The sequence below is a fragment of the Lipotes vexillifer genome, unplaced genomic scaffold (assembly GCF_000442215.2).
Source record: "Lipotes vexillifer unplaced genomic scaffold, Lipotes_vexillifer_v1.1 scaffold458, whole genome shotgun sequence".
In the NCBI taxonomy this organism is placed as follows: domain Eukaryota; kingdom Metazoa; phylum Chordata; class Mammalia; order Artiodactyla; family Lipotidae; genus Lipotes; species Lipotes vexillifer.
The window spans coordinates 1395687-1419232 of NW_006783957.1; the positions used below are offsets into that span (position 1 = coordinate 1395687).

The 23546-nt window shown below is 39.9% G+C and overlaps 1 protein-coding gene across 3 annotated transcripts in view; it reads right to left on the reverse strand.

Annotated features, from left to right (window-relative positions):
• CTNND2 (catenin delta 2) overlaps nucleotides 1-23546 on the reverse strand; it is a 950773-nt gene that overhangs the window by 371923 nt on the left and 555304 nt on the right. For all 3 annotated transcript variants that reach the window (XM_007456448.1, XM_007456447.1, XM_007456446.1), the window contains 2 exons: nucleotides 15713-15907; nucleotides 3217-3472 (listed from right to left, as the gene is read on the reverse strand). In XM_007456448.1, the coding sequence (XP_007456510.1) occupies nucleotides 3217-3472; nucleotides 15713-15785 (329 nt within the window). In that variant the 5' untranslated portion in view covers nucleotides 15786-15907. The remainder of the gene's footprint in view (nucleotides 1-3216; nucleotides 3473-15712; nucleotides 15908-23546) is intronic.

The following is a 23546-nucleotide window of genomic DNA, read 5'->3' on the forward strand; positions in this document are numbered from 1 at the left end:
TATGAAAATAATTAATTAATTTTTTTAAAAGCCTAAATAAATAAATAAATGTCATCAAAATATCAAAAAAAAAAAGATAACAGGCAGTTTCTGATTTCAAGTCTAATGACTGAATTGGGGCTACCTTGATTTCAAATTCGTATTTTAAATGGATGATTTGCTTGAAAACTCCTCACTGAAGCTCCTTAATAGAGAAAAGATACTGGTCTGCAATAAGACAGATAGGCAGATAGTAGAAGAGAAAAGAAAGGAAAAACAAAACAAAGACCACATATCCATAAGCAATTATCAGAGAGACCAGACCTATTTAGACAATTTGTATCATTTCCTTCATTCCTTCATTCACTCCTACACACAGAAAATCATAAAAGATGTGAGTATAGTCTTTCCTTTTCCTTTTTATTTTTTATAAAGAAATATAAATGCCCATGCCAATACGTGCGCCGTGTCCTAAAAAGTATGGATTCTAGCCTGTGTACCCACAGGTCATTTATTCCAATTCTCCATCTATTTAAGGCACAAAATATGGGGATATCAGTTTCCTCCCACAAAGGAGAATTAAGTTAAAGATGTAAGGAAAAGTGCTTTGAGAATTGTAATGTGCTATAAATACATGTTTGCAATGGCAAAGAGGCTTACATGGTCTGGTATTTAATGATAAATAAAACTTTAACAAATTCTCTTCAAAAATGTATGTATAAAAGCTTGAAAGAAGTCTAAAAGCTGGAAAAGTTTAAATCATAAGTTATAATGCTGAAATAAACAATTTTGAACCCCCAAAGTAAAAGATACCCGTTCTAGTAATATTCACCTAGGAAGAACCAAAATTCATTATTCAAAAGAAGATGCAAAAATGTTATCATAAAAGAAGCATTAGATTGTGGACTAGAATTTTAGATTAGATTTGGGCTGTCTCCATTAAATCTGAACACTTTGACATATTCCTTTATTAAAAAAAAACTCTACAAGAAAGGTATTTTACATACCCATTTTGCATAATGCCAGGTTATTATTATTAGTTCCTTTTACATTAAGCCATAATAATTTCAGTTCTGGTTCTAGATTTCATTCTGTTTGTTTTGCTTCTATACCTGACCTTAGGATGGTGGTATGATTTTTTTTCAGAATTAACACATATTTAAAGCCAATGCTTAGATTTCTTAAAAATAAAATAGTAAACTGTAATTCCTATAACACTGATTTGTATATAAGTTTACACCTACAAAAGGTCAGTGGCCAGTATACTCTTATTCATTCTAACATTTCTTATTGGTGTTTCTTTTTTTTGGTTTATAGTGGGCACTCAATAAATACATGTCACATAGTCCATAACTTAAAAAGATAATAGCCATGATGATACACTGAAAGAAGAAAAAAGGATATAAAAGTGACAGTAACATAAAATGAGAAGGCTATGCCATTTAATAAAATAAAATTCATTTAATACACAGTATAAAATAAAGAAGCAAAGCTGTAGCTAGAGAAACATAAATTTGGGTTCCTATCAAGCCAAATTCCCCTAATATGAAATTTTAAAACCTTTCCACTGAAGATTAAACACTTAGCCTCAATTTAAGTATACAATGTTCAATAAAGCAATGCCAATCCAATTATGTATTTTTCTATTTAGCATTTCCTAAGAGTTTACTTCTATTTCTACATGTTTTCAATAGCATGTCTAGAAAAATTATTTAAAAATAGAGAGTGTTGGGGGAGGGATGGATTGGGAGTTTGGGGTTAGCAGATGCAAACTATTATATATAGAATGGATAAATAACAAGGTCCTACTGTAGAGCCCAGGGAACTATATTCAATATCCTGGGATAAACCATAATGGAAAATAGTATAAAAAAGAATGCATATATATGTATAACGGAATCACTTTTCTGTACAGCAGAAACTAACACAACATTGTAAATCAACTATACTTCAATAAAAAAATAATAAATATTGAATAAAGAAAGAAAGAAGGAAATAGAGAGTGTTGAGGTGTTGTTATCTGAAGAACATTCTACCCACACATGCCAAGAATACTGAAGGATCTGGGGCAGATTTCAGGACCAAGACGATAGAGATCCCTGTTTCGACTGAAAATCTAGAGAAGCAGGATGCCGGACAATGTAAGTATATGAATTCTTACTCCTAGTAGTTAACAGTGAGCACTTATTACAATTCACCTTTACAATGGAGGTTCTACCACATTTAACATAAACCCTCCAAGCAGGTTTGAATTGTGCCAAAGAAGCTATCTCAAAGAATAGCAAATGGTCCCATTTGGTAAAATGGTCCCATTCTGCCTTTTATGTATGCAGAAGTGATTTCTTTTTACAAAAGAATCTATGCAAACCTCTCAATATAGTACACATGCACTTGTGTGCTCTATCAGAGAAAATATCCAAAAGTTCCTTGATATGAATTTTACCACCAGATTCAAGTCACATGCCCCGTTACAAAGACATACCAGGAATCTGATATATCTATAATATTCACAGATGCAGATATATATTTATGGGGCTCTGCATAAATCAAATGCCTATGAATAAAACATCATTTAACTCTACAGGAATTCAATTCCAGTTTCAGAAGTAGAGTATCACTAAATCCCTCATCACTGTTGAAAAAAGAAAGCAAAAAAGAAACACTTCTCAGTAATAACAACTTATTTAATACATTATATTCAAGTTTTTAATCAATGTCCAATCAACTTCAGCCTAATGTTTATTTTCTGACACAAAAATGAAGGTAATAAGGGTTTTCTAAATTTCCAATTTTTAGTATAACCTGGTAGGTGTGCCACTTTCCACTCTGATGAATGGAAACATACAGCGCGACAAAGCAGGCTTCTACTGAGACAAGAAAATACCTAGACCACAGTATTTGAAGTCAAATGATATAACCCCCCAATCCTCCATTTCTACTGCATGAAAGAAAACTGTTCAACAACTCAACAAATAGCTGAAACCTTCAAGCACCTACAAATATTCTGATCAAAAGATCGTCTTTGCTGTTGAACCAAGAAGATACTAGGGATCCATGATCGATACCAATATTCCACATCAAACAGAAGATTATAAAACCCAACCAAAGTCAACGCTTTCATACTCAGCCAGTGACATGGATGCAATAACGCGACGCAAAAAGAAATCACGTAGTAACAAGGCCTGGTTTGAAAACCTCTTTAGCAGTGATTGGGAAGAGAAAAAGGTTGGTACCCACCTGGGATCTTTCTGAATGCTATCGATGGACGGGGATCTGGCCAAGGTGCCTTCGGGAGGGAGGGCAGGGCCGGATTTGCTGTACGGAGACTCGACGGAAGGACAATACTGCAGCTGCCGGTAGGGGTCTGCGTAGCTGGAGGCTGGGCCGGCGGCGTAGCTGGCCCTCTGGAAGGTGGCCACGGCAGCGCTCTGCGGGCCATGCTGGCTGCCTGTGCGCTGCAAGGGGACGGAGTCGACACCGGGGGAAGACGGGGCTAGGACAGGAAAGTAGGGACAAAGTAAAAAATTGAGGACCTGCTCACAGAAACGGTTAACCAGGTCTAGGCAGGGGGGAAAATTGCACACATACAAAAACAAAAACAAAAACAAGGGTTTGAAAGAATAAAAAAAAAAAATTCTGTCATATTTGAAATAACACATTCGATGTTACCCATTAAAGTGATAATTAGCATGCTATTTCAGGAATAAACCTTTCCACTCTAGGGCGAAAACGCATCTGCGGTGTGTTTGCTGCTTACCAACCTCCACGAGAAGGTTTGTTAATCGGAAATGTAAACTCTGTGCGGAGCTAAAACCCAGAAGAAATGTAAGGAACATCTTCTAAGGAATCGTGGACAGTGACTTCTTTACTGTTTAGGTTGAGAAAACTCAGAAAGTGCTCGCTCAGGTGATGTTACGTTAATTCTATTAAGGGTGTGAAAGAAATTTAGTAATGTGGTTAATTTCTCCTAAATAAAAGAAAATACGGAAACGTGAGAGGATGTGTATACATCGGTGTGGAGGTGGACACAGGTCCATAGTTAGTACTCGAGCATTAAATGCAGGACTGTCCTAGTTCTTGTAAAGTTTAACAAACACCCACAGGATTTTTATATGCCTCTTTCTCAACTTAAGCTGCCATAGTAACAAATACATTTGGTGAAGGGTGGGCATGGGAGAGGAAATGAAGACCTGCCCAACTGCAACACAAACAAAATGAGCTGACTTGGCTTTCCCAGAAGTATTTGCATCTTTTCAATACGCCTAAATTGTCTGGATAAGATTTGACACCAGTTACTAAAATTGGTTTCACTATTTCCAAACTGAATTTCAGTTTTTTGTTTCCTTCCTGAGTTCTTCGGAGTTTGTTTCCTGTCATTATTTTTATCTGGTTCTCAAAAATACTTGACGTCTAAGGTTTAGCTGACTTATACAATGAAAATAGCATCTTCCATATTAATAGAATGCGACCTGTTATTAATTGTTGTGATATTTAGCCATGATCAATATTAGATAGCATCTTTACTTTCTAGCATTGTAGATCGGAATATATCCCAAATACAGCCAGTGTCTAGATAAGGCCATTTATACCATGTAAGCTCTACATGGAATTAGTTTCCAATTACGAATCACACCCCACAACTCGGACTTTCTGAGCGCTTCATAGTGGATGGTGATAGAGCTTATTTTATCCTCTCCCTCATTAGACGACATATGTGAAATCAAATACAAAAGAAATTATGTCACGTTGAGGAAACAATGTTAATGTTAAAAGTTAAGGATATCCTGTCGAAATGACAAAAAGTTGCAAAGTGAAATAGAGAAACATATCCTAATATGAGAGCTGATTTTAACAGAGTTCAGGGCTTTTCATTCCAATGAACTTTTAATACTTAATCTTATAATAACCAAAATTAGGAGACTAGGCACTGTGACATGGTGAAGACTAGAAAAATATTTCAGAAAACTTTCTAAACAAAAAGTGTGTATTTTCCCAGAAGAGCAGTTATTTGGAAATGATGAGGGCTGCCCTGATGGATTAAGTTTCAAAGTCACTGGATTAGACTAATAAAGATTAAGTTCACAACCAGAAAATCTGTCTTACGTCTTTATGCAACTTATGGAGCATTTATATTGTCTCCAAAATTTTACAAGCATGTCTAATTAAAATTCATGTTTTAAAATTCATGAGCAATGTGCTTTATGTCATGGGGACAGGGGTTAAAAATTCAGGCCAGGCATAACCATGCTCTTGGAAGAACAAATGCAAAGAAGTAAACAAAATTTCATTTTGGGGAAGAGTTGTGAAAAGCCAGCCAGCAAATCAAGGGCAAATGGGGAAAACTAACTATAACCTGACATTTTTCAGATAAATGCATTTTTTCCATCCAGGAACTAAATATCTGTACTTAAGCTTGCTGAAAAGGGTTACTAATATCAGAAAAAAATCCTTTCTATACAAAATTATTTGTTACTAATACATTAGATATAGTGATTAACAGGAAGGGAGGGCAAAATGGCAGAGATCAGGATTTAATAATGAAACGTGAAGAAACACTCTTGTTAAAAAAAATGATAATATAGGTAAGGGAAACAAGCTAACTAGCCACACCAGAAACTCTCAAAGGACTATAAATTTAAAAAGAATAGGGACTTCCCTGGTGGTCCAGTGGTTAGGACTCCACCCTTCCAATGCAGGGAGCACAGGTTTGATCCTGGTCAGGGAACTAAGATCTTGCAAGCCGTGTGGCACAGCCAGGAAAAAGGAAAAAAAAAAAGGTATTAAAAAAAAAAAAGAATATAGTATAACAAGAGGAGTTTAAGAAAAGCAATCCCAGGAGCAAACAAAAAATCGTGCAGAGGATAAGGGAGACTGGGGCAAAACGTGAAAATAAGATGTGAAATGCAATTAACTGAGCAGAAACAAGAAGGCAACATCTCAGTGTATGAGGAGGGAGAAAAGGTGAAGGAAAGTTTATGAACATTGTTAGGCTCAGATATGTATTCTACTTTGGCCTTTTCAGGGGGAAAATGTCAGGGAACGCATTCAGAGCTTGGCTTCTGAAGTTAGAGAATCAGGTCCACATCTGGGCTTTTTGGTCAATTGTATCCAGCAAGAAAGTGAGCTCTCAAAGCTCCAGTTTCCTGATTGTAAAGTGAAGAGAAGACAATGACCCTGTGGGATCATTGTTTGCTTTAAATGCGTGAAATCGTTTAATGCCTAATATGTGCAAAATGTTAAACAAATGAGCTCTTATTATTATTGCCTAACAATGCTGAAATCAGCTCACATTAGAAAAGAGATTGTACATATTGCTTTGGAGTGAAAGGCCCTTGCCACTGGATATCAGACTTTATAGTTCTTGTAAGCACGTCATTTGTGTGGACTCATATTTGGTCCAACAACTCTACAGAAGAATAAACATGTCATTCTCACTTTACAGGTGGGAAACTGAGGCACAGAGAGATGATATAACTTGCCCAAGTTTGCCTTATATTTAGTAGAGAAGGAATTCAAGCCCTTGCACCCTGCTTCCGGAGTTTATGCTTACAGGTTTATAAGCTGAACTAGGTTTATAACCTCAAATATGTGTATTACTGAATTACCTAACACAGTGAGAAAACTTAGAAAAATGATGAGAGGCCTAAAATTAAGGGTAATGTCTACCAAAAGTACAGAGAAGAGACAGATTTATAATAGGAATCAACAATCTGAATATTCTACTGGAAAAAACTATTACACCTTGGTGGGCTAACTAATGTACAACATTTCTCATTTAATTGAATTTACTGAGATATGCAGAAAAATCTAACTTTGTTCATTTATAGGGAAATCAAGAATATGATATATATAGTTATCTTAATTTTATTTTGAAGTGTTTTGAGTCTTCGTTTAATCAGTGATACTACTATATTAAGAAAAAAAGAAAGTGGACTATGAAATGTAAGACAGGTAAACAACTTCCAGAAAGATCATATTTGAAAAAAAAAATCACAGTCACATTTCTGTCACTTGACAAATGGCCTTTCAGAAGTATCATTCCTGAAGCCATAAGTTTCAACTTTTTTAGGTCACAATAGAGTACCTGATGAGAATTTCAAAATATAAAATTAGAACTCAAACTGATACTGTCAAATTCAAATAAATTAGAGACTGATCAATGCAAGGAAAATAATGCAAAATAGCAATACAAATGGGGAGAAAAATATACTATTTTAAAGGGTAGGTTATATGATCATATAGAAGAAAATTCATGAGAAACTAAGAGATCTCAAACTAGCCATCGGTAATGTAACAATGTTAATACTTTCTATTTTTTTAAGCATGAGGTAAAAGACTGATTTCAACACGTTAAAACTGATTTCTCCCTTTTTGCCTTGCCTGTTCAGACTGTGGTGTGTTTGATGCAGACTGTGGCTCTCTATTAATACAGATAAGCCGATACCGATCACACGACTAAAAGACTTTTCTTTAACACAAATTTTCCCTTAATTTCTGTCCTGTTATACTCGGTTGGCCAAAAAGTGTGTTCGGGTCGTTCGTAAGATGGTACGGAGGAACCCGAAAGGAGGTGATGGCCTACGTTTTCTCTCATTTGAGTTTTAGAGCTCAGTTGACCAAATCACCCACCTTGGAGGATTACTCTATTCAACTGAACTTTCTTATGGCAAACATTTGAAGTAAAAGGTGCTTTATCAGCTCTGTAAATACTCCTCTCTCTTCTCACCTGCTCTGCAAACAGCCCCTTCTCCCCTCAATAAGCTCTTCCAACTCAATGAATCACACTGCTAGTCTCCTTGGGGAAAGTTTAAAAGTAGCCTCTTCGGGGAGATTTTAAAAGTAGCCTCTTCAGCAGTTGACCTGATAACTTCACCTTTTCACGCTGCTCATGAAATTATCTGTTTTCCGAAGAGCTACACAAATAAAGTTCTAGTGCGTAAAGGGAAAAAAAAATAGATGTTTTATGTGTTGTATTTTGTTTGAAAGAAGGGAAGGGAGATCCTTTTTAATAAAAGCAAACATTCTATTTTGATGAGGATAGATGGTTACATGCATCATTTACTGACAATGGAAAAAAAGGAGAACAGAATAAAATACAAGACTGGCACATGAAGAAACGTGGGAGATGGAATATAAAGTAGGGTTCAACAGAAGAAAGAAAAAACATTTATTTTTGTTTTCATATTATTTATCTTTGCTTTTATGTATATTTGTACACAGAGAGATATGAAAACATAAAATACTTTTACACATGTTATAAAATACAAAGCAAACAATAAGCTGATTAAATAACATTCCTTCTGCAAGCTCAGAAAATAAAAATGGCTTAGGTGACAATGGGTCCAAAAACATGGCCTATATACCTTTAAAGTTATTACTTAAATAATAACAACTCTATCATTTCAGGGATGAGGAACCTTCACCACCCAATCCACTATATTCCCAATAGTATTATCATCTAGAACTGAATTATACATGTCTTCCGATTTTCTGCACTCTGCACAGCTCAATGGAAAAATATTCAAGGGTAAATTTAACATAATCTTTTAACTTCATATGTCATTATTTTTGTGGGGGGGAGGCATTTAATGCAGGATTATTATTAGCGTTGATGTTGATTACTGGTGTTGATGTTGCTATTTCGAAATTTTATCGACTGTTCTACCAGCCAACACTCTGCTGTCCTTCAGCTGTAATCACTTTGTATTTACACCATTTTAGGTGAATTGATATAGGTAAGCACCTGGAAGCTCTTCTTGGTTTTAAGATGATGTTTATCACTGGGCTCATTAAAAATTTCCAGTTGGGTAATCACGTGCCCCTGACTTTTTAGATTTAAAAGAGGTAAAAATTTTAACTAAGAGGTTATGGAGGATCTAATTTGACTTACTCCAGTGGGAAGCAATCATTTTTACAATTTGAAGTAACAGCCTTTAATAAGTAATAAACTGTTAATATTCCACCTTTTGTGGACTCACAAGATGAATTTCATTGAAAATGTTATTTATATTTTACTGAAGAATAGCAATAAAATTTCATGAATATGAAGGTTCTATGTAATCCCTCTATAACTTTATGAAGTATTGACTCTTACTGCAGAAAGTTACGTTTTTTAAAAAATGCTTTCTCCATATGGGCAAATATTTTCATCCCATTCTTATTTCTTGTTATGTTGCAATATTTGTCAACCTCATAAGGATATTTAGCAGGTTTTCTCCTTGCAGCGTACCTACGCTAATTCATTCTCTATTAGAAGCTGACACATTCATCACAGAAAGCTTGTTTTCTCCACTCAGGATCACATTTATCCGAAAGGAAATGCATGTGACTATCAACCCAGCTGATGTTGGCCATTTTTGCTAGTTTAGAAAGATGTGTTTGGGGGGTTGTCAGAGTCAAGTATTTACGTTCATCAAAGGACTCCTAAGTTGACAGTCATTGATATGTTTGAGCTTGAAATAAAAATCTGTGTCATCTTAATAGACTTTAGCATAAGCAAATCCATGAGAGTCACACGTTCTTTGTCTGGCCGTGTTCCTTATTATATAAGCTCTGGTTTGGACAAGGCTTATCCCGGACAAAAAGTACGTTCTATTTAAACCGAAACCCAAATTAAAAGTGTGCCTCTTTAAATTTTCATCATGCAAGAAGTAAAGACTCAGACGTCGGGTGGATGGTCCTGAAGAGCAGGTGGGGATATTGGCTCTACTGCCCCACTCACTGCTCAGTGGCCTGGTCTTCTGCTGCAGCCACAGCATCCTGTCTCCTTGCCCAGGGAGACAGCACGGATGCATCTGATAAGAGGGTCCCCTCTGGGGAGCCCTGTTGAGTGGCGACCACTGCTGATTCAGGAAGTGACCCTTTTATGTTCTCTCGTGCTGCTAGATCTCTGGGGCCACATGCTGGCTCCTGTCTCAGTCCTGTCCTAGTGCCCCTAGGGGTAGCTTCTCTACTGTCTCTGCCACCCTACAAAGTCACATCTGGGCCCAGGGAGGCTGGGGTGGTCATCCTCCAAGCCTGCTCCCTTCTGCTGGGACAGAGTGGGGGAAAGGTCTGTGGTTCTTGTTGCCAACTAAAAGCTGACACTTGCCACCTGCCTCTACAGGGATGAAATCACAAGCTGCTGTGACCGCTGACCTTCAACACCCCCTGAAAGGAGTTCAGGGTGGAGATGAGGAATGCTGCACTCTGTGCTCTGGGTAAAACTGGCAGAACAGGTCTTCAGATAGTTAGATACTTTCAGAGGAAGATTTTATGAGCCCACTTCTTGCATCTCCTCATATCTAGAAAAGCACTAAAATCATTAACGGTGACGTCTGCTCCTGGTGACTAGCAGAAACCTTCTGCAAAACATATGTGCTTGATTGCACGTACTCCCCCTTCACCAAAGTCACATCTATACTGACCTTCCCCCCTAGCTCTTTGGACCAGTTCCTCAGAGCTCTCTGAGATGAGGGCTCCCAGGCTATAGTCCTCATTTTGCCCCAAATAAAACTTAACTCACACCTCTCACATTGTGCATTTTTTTCAGTTGACATTGTCCAGCACTGGCTGGGGTGCCTGATCAGGAAGGGTCAGAGCTAGGTCTGGGGTGCGGGCAGAAGACCCTCTTCAGACCATGCTCCCTGGCACAGCCAAGGCCCACAGAGTGCTGGCCCAGCTGAATAAAGTCCGATTGATTTGTGTGTGAGTTGTGAACCCTGTTGTATGTTTTACCATTCACCACCCTGGAGTGGGACAGGGGAGAAGTGGGATTTGTCAACCCAGATTCTCTAACATGCACACAAATGTATACAAATGCACGTATGTAAGGCTCTGACATTATGGTTAGGAAGCTTTTTGGTTTGGGGAAAGGCTCGAGGACCTTTTTGAACACCCAAAGGTAGACTGTGCTTCTTGTCTGAATCGGGATCTAAGTCAGTCTTCATAATAAAGTAACAGGGGTGAGAGGGTAACTGTGGTGGCCAAGACAGAGGGATGGAAAAAAGATGGCAGTAGGTTGGGTATAGGGGGAGAAGCTAACTGAGAAATCGCCTTTGGAGGGCAAGTTTAGGGAGCTTCAATCTGTCTCATCTTCAAGGACTACAGCTGTTTCCTGCTCTTCTTGGTATAGTCATCTCAGCGTATCTCTCAGCTCTAGCACAATCAATAACTCAGGATGGCCTTAGTGGCATTTGGAAAGGGAGGCCCAGGGATGGGGTCAGCATGGGCCTGAGCAGGGATGGGAGAAAAGAGTGGCCACGGGAGATAATGCCCGGGACCCTGAGCCAGGTGGAAGCAGAGCTGAAGCACTGAGGGACCAAGAGTGGGTACCCTTCCACAGCCCCACTCCCTGCTGAGAAACTAAAGGATGACCTGGGAGGGCGTCAGGAATCGTGTATAGTGCAATCTTGAGTTACATGTTATCTAGGAAAGAAACAACAGTATGTGTTGTTTTGTGTGTGTTTTTTTTTTTTTTTTTTTTTTTTTTTAGTTAAGGTCATTTTAATTTTGCAATTGTATAAAGAGGACGGGAGTTTTTTTTCCAGTTTTTCCTGTGAGAGGAAAATACATATTAGTAAGTAAAATTATTTCAGTTTACTTGAATTTGTGCCAAATCTAAGCAAGTGAGTCAGGCATCCAAGAAACTAATTTGAATGGTTGACCTTTCAAAGGAGTTACTTTTGAGCCTCTGAGTCCTGTGTCACCAGTTGAGGGATGTCCTTTTCTCTTTTGTAATGATCCTGCTTGCTTAATTTTGAATATGTTCTATTTTTTTCATGCTTTTCTTAATACTCTGTCTTCATTTTTGTCTGGAATATTCATTTAGCCTTTAATATATTACCTTCCGTTACGTTATTTTTTCCTATTTTAGGTCCTTCTCTGAAACTAAAATGAGCATGCGTGAGGACAAAGAGTTGGTTTAAGCTTCTTTGGACCTGAAGCCCATCAAGCACGTGGTTTGTTTTCAACAGATATTATCTGATTAACGCAGGACACAGGAAATCCTGACGCTCTCTAGATGAAAATGGGTGTATATTTATTTTTATTTATATTTATTTATTTATTTATTTTTGCAGTACATGGGCCTCTCACTGTTGCGGCCTCTCCTGTTGCGGAGCACAGGCTCCGGACACGCAGGCCCAGCGGCCATGGCTCACGGGCCCAGCCGCTCCGCGGCATGTGGGATCCTCCCGGACCAGGGCATGAACCCATGTCCCCTGCATTGGCAGGCAGACTCTCAACCACTGTGCCACCAGGGAAGCCCTTTATTTTGTTTTTGAATGATGATTTTTACAAATGCAAGGTCAACCAAGATGACTGTTAAGAGCCCAGGTCCCAGGGCAAAACTGCCTGGGTGTGAAGGTTCAAAGACTGGCTCCATACCAACCGTGTGACCTTGGGCAGATTACTCAACATCTCTGTGCCTCAGTATTCTGATTCCTAAACTGAGCATCATAATAGCACCTCCTTCATAGGGCAGTTCTGAGGATTAGTAAATACATTCAAAGCATTGAGAACCATGGCTGAAAGTGGCAGACATGCTATATGCTTTGTCATCCTGTCTCACCTGCTTGATGCTATGGCACCACCTAGTAATTCCCAAATTGTTAAGGCCAATACACTTGACTTCACTCCCAAGTGGGGATTCCCTCAAGAGCAGCAAGTGGCCTTCAATTCCCCTGCCCCACTCTCCTGGAAGTATCCTCCGGAAATGCTCTACAGATGGAACTGAAGGACCTCCGGCCAGTGGCCTTACTTCACAGCAGAGAGGTAAGGCTGAAGAGCCACCTTGGCCACCGACCTGAGCCAAAAGCCAGTGACCCCGGAACAGTTCAGGTCTAACAGGTCTTGTAAGAACCTGTCCTCTTCTCCCAAGGAATTAGGGTATTTTCTGTGACTCTGGAAGCTTCTTAAAGGTCTGTACCAGTGGTGGCACTAAGTGTGGGATGTGTATAGCACAGAGGATGTGAAAAATAACCCTCTGGATATGGAAAAGCAATCTTTTTTTTTTTAACTTTATTTTTTATTTTTTTGGTTGCACTGCACGGCTTGTGGGATCTTAGTTCACCGATCAGGGATCGAACCGGGGCCCCCGACAGTGAGAGCACGGTGTCCTAACCACTGGACCGCCAGGGAATTCCTGGGAAAGCAATCTTAAAATGTTTCTTTACTGAAGTTTAATCTTGCCTTTACTAGATATAATTTAATACTATTGTATAATAGGTATGTAATTTATAAGTGAGAGATATATACCCGTATTAAAAGCATTTTCTCAAACATGTGGGTTCTGATAGAGACAGTTCCTGGAGGTGCAGGGTTAGCTGGGAAAGGGTAAGGACTTGAAATGAATTCAGGATAGAAATAGGGAGTAATCTGAGCAGGGGTGAGGGAGAGAGGGCTTGTGGCTTTATGCTTAGGAGCTGGAGAGGTGGCTTCTCCCCACCTGTCCCCAAGAGACCACTCATGCACTTCTGTAAATTTCCATAGTGTTGTGGAAATCAGCATATTTCCTCAAAAGTGCCTCAAGTTCAAAGATGTGGGCAGGGAGGGTGTCTTGGGCATCCGGATGGCACACCTCAACAGATCTTGGCCAGGACAGAGGTTACTATTACTGGGAAAGGGCTGGGCAAACAGAATGTACCCTCTGAAGCACTCAGAGGACACTCCTGCCTTCTTTCAGAGGAGAGATAGGAGAGAAACACTCATTTATTCATTCAGCCTGGTTCTCCACTGATGGCTTAGAACGGGGGTCAGCCAACTTCTGCAAAGCGCCAGTAAGTAAGTATTCTCAGCTTAACCAACCATATGGTCTCTGTCACTATTCAACTGGGCTGCCGCAGGGTGACAACAACTACAGATGATCTGGAAACAAAAGGGTGGGGCTGTATTCCAATAAATGTTTATGGACTCCGAAATTTGGATTTCATATGACTTTTACATATCCCCAAATATTATCCATCTTTTGACTGCAAACCATTTAAAAATGTGATAATCGTTTTTAACGCGCAAGCACTACTACCACAGGTGACGAGCTGGATTTAGACTGTGAGCCATCGTTTGCCAACCCCTGGCTTAGAGAAAACACTACTTTTGTTGTTTTCATTGTTTTCTGTTGTTGTTGTTAAGTATGAACATCAGTCCTGGCCCTTAATTTGAGATCGATGAATGAAATATTTTTTTCCTATTGTAGCTAATTTTTCATTAAACCTCCAGAAGTTTATCAACGAGAGCTAATTCTAAAAGCCTATGAATATGGAACAGAGAATCAACATAATCCCTTTTGTTGTCAGTTTTTCTTCAAATTAGATATTGAATGTCACCGAGATTGTTATCTTTGTCTTTTATAAGTAGTGGGTGGAAATAAAATTACCCTAGTTAATAATATGCAACAAGCTAAATGTTAAAATAGCCCAGCCTCAGACTGGAGTAGATTTAGCAGGCTGAAGGTGAGAGAAACTCTGACAGAAGAATAAATGGGTATTCTTTCTACCTAAACTAAGATATGTACTATTAACACTGGATGGCATTTACAATGTCAAGAGTGAAATCAAGGAGTATTTTGTGCTTTTCTCCCTATGATGCAGTGAAATACTGAAATGTAAATATCAATAATCAGCTAGAAAAGCAACGTAGCTTGCCTGGATTTCAAAACATATAAGTTAGTATCGTAATGAAGTTTAACAAAATTGCTATGATCTACTTCTTGGGAACCGGAAGTTACAACAGTCTGAAGATGAAGTGCCTGGTGCCAAGGCCTGGACCAGAGCTTCCGCATCCCCATACCTCGGCCCCTGCCCGGGATGATAATGTGTATCATTAGCAATGAAGGAGACAGCTCTACTGTCTGCAAACCGGCAGCATAATATTTTCTAAGCTAACTTAGCCATGGGAGGCTTTAGAGCAAGTGCAATTCTCCGTATCTTCTTAAAGATATTGATTTTACAGTTAGGATAAGTGTGCTCTAGCACATTTAATCATGACATTTGACCAGTTATTTTGCAAATGGCTTCATGTTCTGGAAAACACTGTCCTTCACGTGGCCTAAGGTTGTGTCAAGTTAAAATATATATTTAATCCAGGAAAGCTATAGAGTTGAATGAACCATATGCAATTGCCAATAACCGACTTTTCAGAAATAATTTCATATGATTCAGCCTAATAGTGTGTATGAAATAAATTCTCAGTTGGCTTTACAAAATATGCTACATTTTTTAGTAAATATGCTTCCTTCCCACCAAGCTTGGCAAACAGGTAGACTGTGTCATTAACAAAACACTCACCAGCATGAGGCATATGCCTTTATATGTCCTGTACAGTGACTGTGCTTTCCTAAAGTAGTTATATTCATTAAATACGCTAATAATGATGTACAAAAAACTGTTACTGCTTCCTTCGATTTGCCTGTGTGACAAAATGAGCTGACAACCCCCCTGTACTTATTTCATTTATAATCTACTCAGGGAGATAAAGTGGAGTCATATTTGGTTTCTATCCTCATCACAAACATTAACGAGAGAAGCAGGTCATATCATAATGCTTCTGAGGAAACAGGACATACGCACACGCACACGCACACACACACACACACACACACACACACACACACACCTTTCACAAGGGAGTGTTCTTTAAGCTTCCAAGCAGGCCCACCCCTCTGTGGACAGGCCACTCCACTGTGGACAGGCCCACCCCTCTGTGGACAGGCCCGCCCTCTGTGGACAGGTCCCCCATCGGGGTCCTGAATACACACCTGTGCTCGTGCGGTACGTGCCTGTGTGTGCTGGCGGCAGAGGGTCCCCCTGGCTCTGGCTGAGACTCCTCATGGGGGGCTTCTGATAGACGCGGTCTTCATAGATGGGGTCTATGTGGTGCTCTGGGGACTGCAGGGCCCGCAGCTCCGGACCCAGGTGGCCGTGCTGGCTGCTGTATGAGGCCCGGGACCCAGCTGAAAGGAATGGACAAGGAGACAGTTAAGACCCGACCGACATTCAAACAGAACTTGTTTTAACAAAGACATATTTGAATTTGGGGGGGACAGGAATGTTGAAATCTGCAGAAAATCAAATGAATGGCAGCAAGAGGTCAAGCTAATCAGCTTATCTGCATCACCCAGCTGCCTTGCTTTGCGCCCAAACCTGATCTCTGTATAAGGATGATAATGATTCTGAGATAAATGCCCATTGAACAGGGCCAGTGAAACAGCATTTTTCCCAGCCTAACGAATGTAGCAGGTTTCCTCACTAAAGAGATCAGGCAGACTGAAGTCAAACCTAAAAAGCTCTTATTATCCCTTAGTCCTTGCACCTGAAATTTTACAACAGGAATTCTTATTTAAAACGATGAGCAAATGCATAAGCCGTGGTGGCAAGTCATCTTGATGTTGTTCCTGAAAAATGGACCAGAATTTGTTCTCTCATCAGCAGTTTTTCCCTGGACAATGAATGAACCAAACTGTTCGGACTTACAGTAGTCTAAATCCCTGAGAGAAGCAGATTTTAAAGAAAAAGGTTTTCAAGTTACGTTTTCCTTTACTCTTATCCTCCAAATGGAAGGATCTGCATTTAGTCTACCTTCCTCTGAAACAGTTCAAATGGTTGCCACAAACTGGTTTAATTTATAAATCAAGGCTACACAGCATTTGCCTGTAGCGTTCGTAAATCCTTATTTGTGTCTTTTTTTTTTCTTTTCTTTCTTGCACTGTATAGGAAGAGGTGTGGCTTTGAAGCAGTGCTGTGGGACAGGGAATCTCTGCGCAAGAGGAAACACTCTCATGAGGGTTAAGAGCTTGAGTTGACACACGAAAAAGAAGACGTTGACTGAGAGCGAATATTTCGTCCGGGGGAAAGCCAGAGTCACAGGAGTACACATGCCAGGAGAATCATCTCCACGGGGACAGATGGAGTGGAGGACATCTAGGGACAGTGAAGGGGCATCAAGGAGAGACGGTTTTCTAACAATGGTGAGTACAGGACACACACAAAACCCAAACAAGGCTACAGATGATTTTAGCAAAGACCCTTCAGCTAACTCTCCAAAGCTAATAACCCGCATGGCACGCTGGGATTTAACTGTCAACTGCCTTTGAATCGTCCCAACTGGGAGCCCCTCCATTCCAGCTTAAAGTTAGAGGCAGTTGGAATTCCTTGATTTTGGTAGTGTTTGTGGACACTTCTCCCTCTGTCCTGCTGCTTCCCGGCCTTCACCGGTGGCCACCTTAAAGCCAACATCTTCAGTGCTCAGTGATTGGGCTGCTTCCTCAGAATGATCTAACCCCAAAGATTTTGATATTCTTGTCTAGTATATTTGAGGACAAAGCCATGCAAAAGTTTTGAAATTGCCAACAGATAAATGTTTTATTTTAGACAGGCTGCTTTACATTTAAATCAACAGAATAGAGCAATTCTGAAGGACTGGGGCAGTGCTAAGACTTCTATGAATTCAGTCTGGATAACAAACACTGAATGTTTTGAGGAAAGGAAGGGAATCACGTGGGCAAGTTCCTTACCTTTCCCTTTGCTAGTAATTAAATAAGTTCTGATTTAGAGAGCGTTCAGATGAGTGATAGATTCAAAATAACTGTTTTACATAATTAGGTTCATTCCATCTGATTTATCAAATGCCAACATCACACTGAATATTATCACATGCTTGTATTTTCCAGGAATCTATTTAAGTACGATATGCCTTGAGTTCCTGTTGTCAGTTCTTTCTACCTCTGAAGGTTTTGGTAATATTGCCAAGGACTTGCAAGTGTAAAAAACAAGGAAACAGGCATTACATCCAAATGTCATATAGTTAAATAAAAGTTATCCATCCCTGGTAGATTTAGAGGTGTAACTTTATCACCATTCCTTGGTTCTAAGCAGCTAAAAATACCCAACGATGAACAGTAATAGGACCTCCTGATCTTTTAAGTGGCGACATGAGCTGAGGGTATGTGTGAAAATCCTCTTCTTATAAGCATTTACTGGGCATTAGGAAATTTTTATTAGTATCATAAATCAGAAATTAATGGCCAAGGGTCCTAGGCAAGGAGCAAGAATCTTAAGATAAGGCCTACCTCTGTGGATATCAGAATTTCTATGTGCTGGTATTCAGAAAAATGCAATAGTACAATTATTAAATATTTGAAGAGTATACTACACTTTTTTATTAGCATGCTTTTGACAGAACTGTAAGTTCACAGTATTTCCCTGTGGAGACACTTGTACAAAATACCTTTGCATATTTAAGCATTATGCATAGAGCTAAGGCATTTTAAACCAAGCACTGTTTGCACTCCTTTTATCCACTGTGGTCGGGTTTTAGTTGCTCGTGGCTGGGTGGGCACAGTTAATGGGAAGAGAGACAGAACTAGGAGAAAAAAGAGGGGCAAGGAATTAAAGGCTAAAAGTGCAACTTCTGGAATTCATGCCCTCTACCACTCTTGCAAGAAAGAACATATCAAGCCCCTACTAACAAGGCCTGTTTTATTTTGGGCAATTTCAAGAAAAAAAAAAAAAAATCTCAGGGCTTCCCTGGTGGCGCAGTGGTTGAGAGTCCGCCTGCCGTACTCCGCAACGGGAGAGGCCATAACAGTGAGAGGCCCACGTACCACAAAAAAAAAAAAATTAGTGTTGGAAAGGGTGTGGAGAAAAGGGAACCCTCCTGCACTTGGTGGGAATGAAAATTGATATGGCCACTATGGAGAACAGTGTGGAGGTTCCTTAAAAAACTAAAAGTAGAACTACCATATGATCCAGCAGTCCCACTCCTGGTTATATATCCAGAGAAAAGCATAATTCAAAAAGATACATGCACCCCAGTGTTCATTGCAGCACTATTTACAAGAGCCAGGACATGGAAGCAACCTAAATGTCCATCAACAGAGGAATGGATAAAGAAGATGTGGTGTATATATACAATAGAATATTACTCAGCCATAAAAAGGAATGAAGTTGTGCCCTTTGCAGAGACGTGGATGGACCTAGATACTGTCATACAGAACGAAGTAAGTCAGAAAGAGAAAAGCAAATATCGTATATTAACGTATATATGTAGAATCTAAAAAAATGGTATAGATGAACTTATTTGCAAAGTGGAAGTAGAGACACAGACGTAGAGAACAAACATATGGACACCAAGGGGGGAAGTTGGGGGTGGGATGAATTGGGAGACTGGGATTGACATATATCCATTACTATGTATAAAACAGATAACTAATGAGAACTGAATGTATAGCACAGGGAACTCTACTCAGTGCCTGTGGTGACCTAAATGGGAAGGAAATCCAAGGAAGAGGGGATATATGTATACATGTGGCTGATTCACTTTGCTGCACAGCAGAAACTAACACGTTGTAAAGCAACTATACTCCAATTTAAAAACAAGAAAAAAAAGAAAATATGCTTTTCTTTAGTAGTAATTTTCTTTTACCATCAAGTTCTATTTGACAGTGAGTGCTCAGCATTAACACTGGACTCAAAACACCACTAGTAAACATCTGCATCTTTGCCAGAAACTGGAACAATGTTAAGAAGAAAAATTGCTGGAGAAACTCTGACTTCATTAAAATGTCACAGATATCCAGGTCAATTATGTTGGTGGAGAACAATTCTGAGAGCCTCACCTGGACCAAGCTGAGGGCTCAGAACAGCAGTGTGACAAAGGGCAATGGAAACATGGATGGGCCCAAGAGAAAAGGGAAAGTAGACCCCACGAACCAGCCCAACTGCATCAACCAGTCCCCTGCCATTGTAGACCCATGTCATGCAAGTATAATACCTGTGTCCAGACTTTATGACCAATTTCTGCCACAATGCTTACAGCATCCAATGTTAACCTTTCAATGTTATCATATGCGTTTACTCGTCCTAATTCTCCTCTTCAGAAGACAAAGTTTGGGTCTAGAGAGCCTAGGCCCTGGCAGTGTTCATATATAATATGTTTCTGAAATCAATGGGTTTGAAGACTCACATCTGAAGCATGAATGCTCAGCTTACAGGCTAAGAGAGGTTGTGATCCAGGAGGGCTGAAGGGTAGTGTAACAACCACATGGGTGCTCTGTGCAGGTCAGGCCCTCCTGCAGGTCCAGGAGCCCTGGAGGACTGGGAAGAACCTGCAAATTGATGTAGGAACAGGCTTAAGACATTTGCTGCACAAGAGCTACCATGTGTCCTAGGACCTCAGTCACTGGCCCACTGCTGCTAGGGCTGACTTGGAAGGATGCTCAGATGGCTCAGAACAGGTCACTCCTGGCCACTCAGCTGTGGTGCTGGTAATGGGAGGTGAGAGGAAAGGTTCAGTTCCGTGTCAGACATGTGTAACCAAGCAGGACCCTATGGGGTCTTCCTGGAACAGACCCCTCCCCACATGTCCTCTGCTGTAGCTCCTCTCTGAAGTACCTTGATAACAGTATCTGATGTACACTTCCTGAGTTGTTTTACAGATGCTAAAACCACCACCAAATGGAATAAATTAACTACTGGATGACTGTGAGCCCCGAGACCTACAGGTGCCTATGGATTGATAATGTTAACTGTCCTGTTCCCTAACCATCAACCAATCAGAGAACTGTGCACAATCACATACCCTGACCCTTCCCTCACCTGGCTTTTAAAAATGCTTTGCTGAAACCCTTCAGGGAGTTCGGGGTATCTTGAGCACAAGCCACCCATTCTCCTTGCTTGGCCTTGGCCCTGCAATAAACCTTTCTCTGATCCAATCGCTGACGTTTGGGTTTGTTTGGCCTCACTGTGCGTCGGGCACAGGAACTTACATTGGGTAACAGATGGAGGTATGGGCTCCAGGGGTTCAGAGGGCAGACTGGACCCTGGAGAGTAGAGGGGCCCTAGACCTGGGACATCCCCTGGAGCTCTGTAGGTACCTTCGCTCCAGTACCACCACTTACAAGAGCAACTCCTACACAGAAGTGTAAGCAGGTAGGTTAGGGGGTCCCTGGAGAAAAAGAACCAGGAATGGCTTTCTTAGAAGAGAACCCATTTTGGCCTAAGCCATTCTGTGATCTATGCCTGGCTACAGTGCTTGCTGTTGAACAGATCTCAGTAATTAGTGATCTTAAGGGAGGGACTGCAGAAACAAGGGAGGAGCATTCAAGAAACAACAGTGCAGCCTTGGGCAGGGTCCTGGTTCCTTAAGGGATATACCTAACAATATACCTTTGAGTTCTGCAGAAACTAAAACCTGCACTCAGGTAGAGGATGGAAGGATGATGTTGACCTTCCTGACTTCAATCAGCTAAAGCTTGGCCTCTGTCAACCTGTGCCCCAATTCTATGCTGAATTATCCCCTCCTCAAGCCCCCTCATGAATATGCATGAACCCTTAGCTTAAAATGTCCCCAATTTTGCTGTTTCGGGAGACTCTGCTTTGGCAAAGATCCCCTGTGTTCTCCTTATTCACTGCAAGTAATAAATCTTTCCTCTCCCTGCTCTTTGGCTTGGTTGTGGCTATTGGCTCAACACCCACCAAGAAGTGAACCCAGTTTTCGGGCAACAGAAGCTTGAAAGCATGGCTGCCCCTCCAATTCTGCACACAGAAGGGGGCCTTAGGAGCACAGACGTATAATGTCCAACAGTTTGAAGTAAACTCAAATAGCATCTAAAGTAGTAATTCTACTGCTCTTTTCTTGTGTCATTTTTTTCCCAAACAAACTGAAATAGGGAGACATGATTTGGGCTCCAGATCTCTGTTTAACCAGCTGGGCAAATCAAGGCAAGTCATTGAACCTCTCTGAGCCCTGGTTACTTCTAGTGTAAAAATACCAATCATAGTATGTGTTTGTATGACATGGCATTGTGGGAGGATCAAGGTCAGAGAAATCTGTGTGAAGGGCTCTGCAATTGATAAAGCAGCGTAAAAATAGGTATTCTCACGTCACTCGATCTTAGAATCAAGAAATTGTTATCTCATGAAAATACATCTTTTGATTCTAAAACACAATCAAACACTGTACCTTAAATTATCAAAATATCAAAAACAACTTAAGAGATTTAATTGTGAAATATTATAAATGGAAAAAAACTGATAACTGTGAAGTATTATTGGAAAATGTAAAGTTTAAGGTTTTATTTTTTTCTTAAAAAATTAATGTTGCTTTTTAATGGATAATTGTAAAGAATGAAGGAATGAATGAAGTTCAAAGGGAAAGAAATATTGAAATAATAACCAAGAAAAGGTGGAATCCTTTTTAGAAAGGGATATGGCATAAATTAAACTTGCTGAGTGAAGATAACGAACATCTGCTGATCCAGCAGGAAGCCAGTGACGGACCTGCAGGGAGTTCTTGACATGGAAAATAATTACGGAGCTGAAAGGGTAAAGTATCCTCACTGCCTTGCTTGTCTCACGCCTCCACCCCACAGAGAGAGAGTCCAACAGGCTCTGTTCCATTTGACCAGCAATAGAAAACACTTCTCAATTGATTTGCAAATAAATTTCTACTTGCTAGATTTTACATAGAGCGTTTACCCGTGCCAGTTAATCCATGTTGATTGATACGTTCACTCATGTAACACATATTTACTGAGTGAGCAACTTCTAGGAGTTTTGGACACCATGATGCTTAAGACTCACAAGGTCCCTGGCCTTGAAAATAAGTCAGTCATCACATTTAGAGATAAAGGTACTGAAGGAAAATAAAGTAGGGTGGGGAGGGTAGACAGTGTTGGAGGGTATACTGTTTTCATATGGTGGTCAAGAAAGTTCTTTATGAGGATCTGACATTTCAGCAGCAGACTACTTAAGGGAGCCATGCTGGAGGGAGATCCATGTGTTTCTCAGATAGAGGGGACCAGAAGTGAGAGCAAAGGCCCTCTGTCAGAGAGCCAATTCAGAATACTTACAGAAGTGACCGCCATATTGTCTTTTAAAAGAAATGCCAGTTAGTATACGAACTCTTTATAATAAGTTCATACCACAACTGATTATAAAAACTGAACAGATATTTTTTAACTCACAATTTCACAATCACAGTAACCACATTTTCAGCAAAAGGATTTGAAATATTCAACAGGAGATCACACATAAGGAACTCATGAGAATTGCATGACCAAAGATTCAGCTCAAATACATATATATATGTATATATGTATACACACACATACATACATATATATACACACACATACATATATATATTTGCATTTGAATTTTCATTCCTTAGAATATGATTAGTTCTCAAATCTTCATTTCTTCCTTGCAGAATCATCTGCGAGACTTTGAAACACTGATTCGCAAACACAACCCCCAAAAGATTCTAACTCAGTCCATCTAAGCGTGGAGCGGCAAAGTGCATTTAATGGGCACCCCATATGCCTCATCACTCTACTACAGGAATCACCCTGACTGCCTCCCTCTCCCAGATAAATCAAAGAGAGAGGAGACAGACATATCCAAAAGAAATCAGTATCTAATGTGTTACAACCCTCAATTTACCATTTCTTGCTTTCTTCAAATAATATCATTTACTACCACATTATGCCAATTACTTTACCGAACAGAACGAAACAAATTCATTCTGTTTTTCACTGGGACCCATTCACATTCTCTTACTTCTATACTATACAATTTCTGGCTAATTCAATG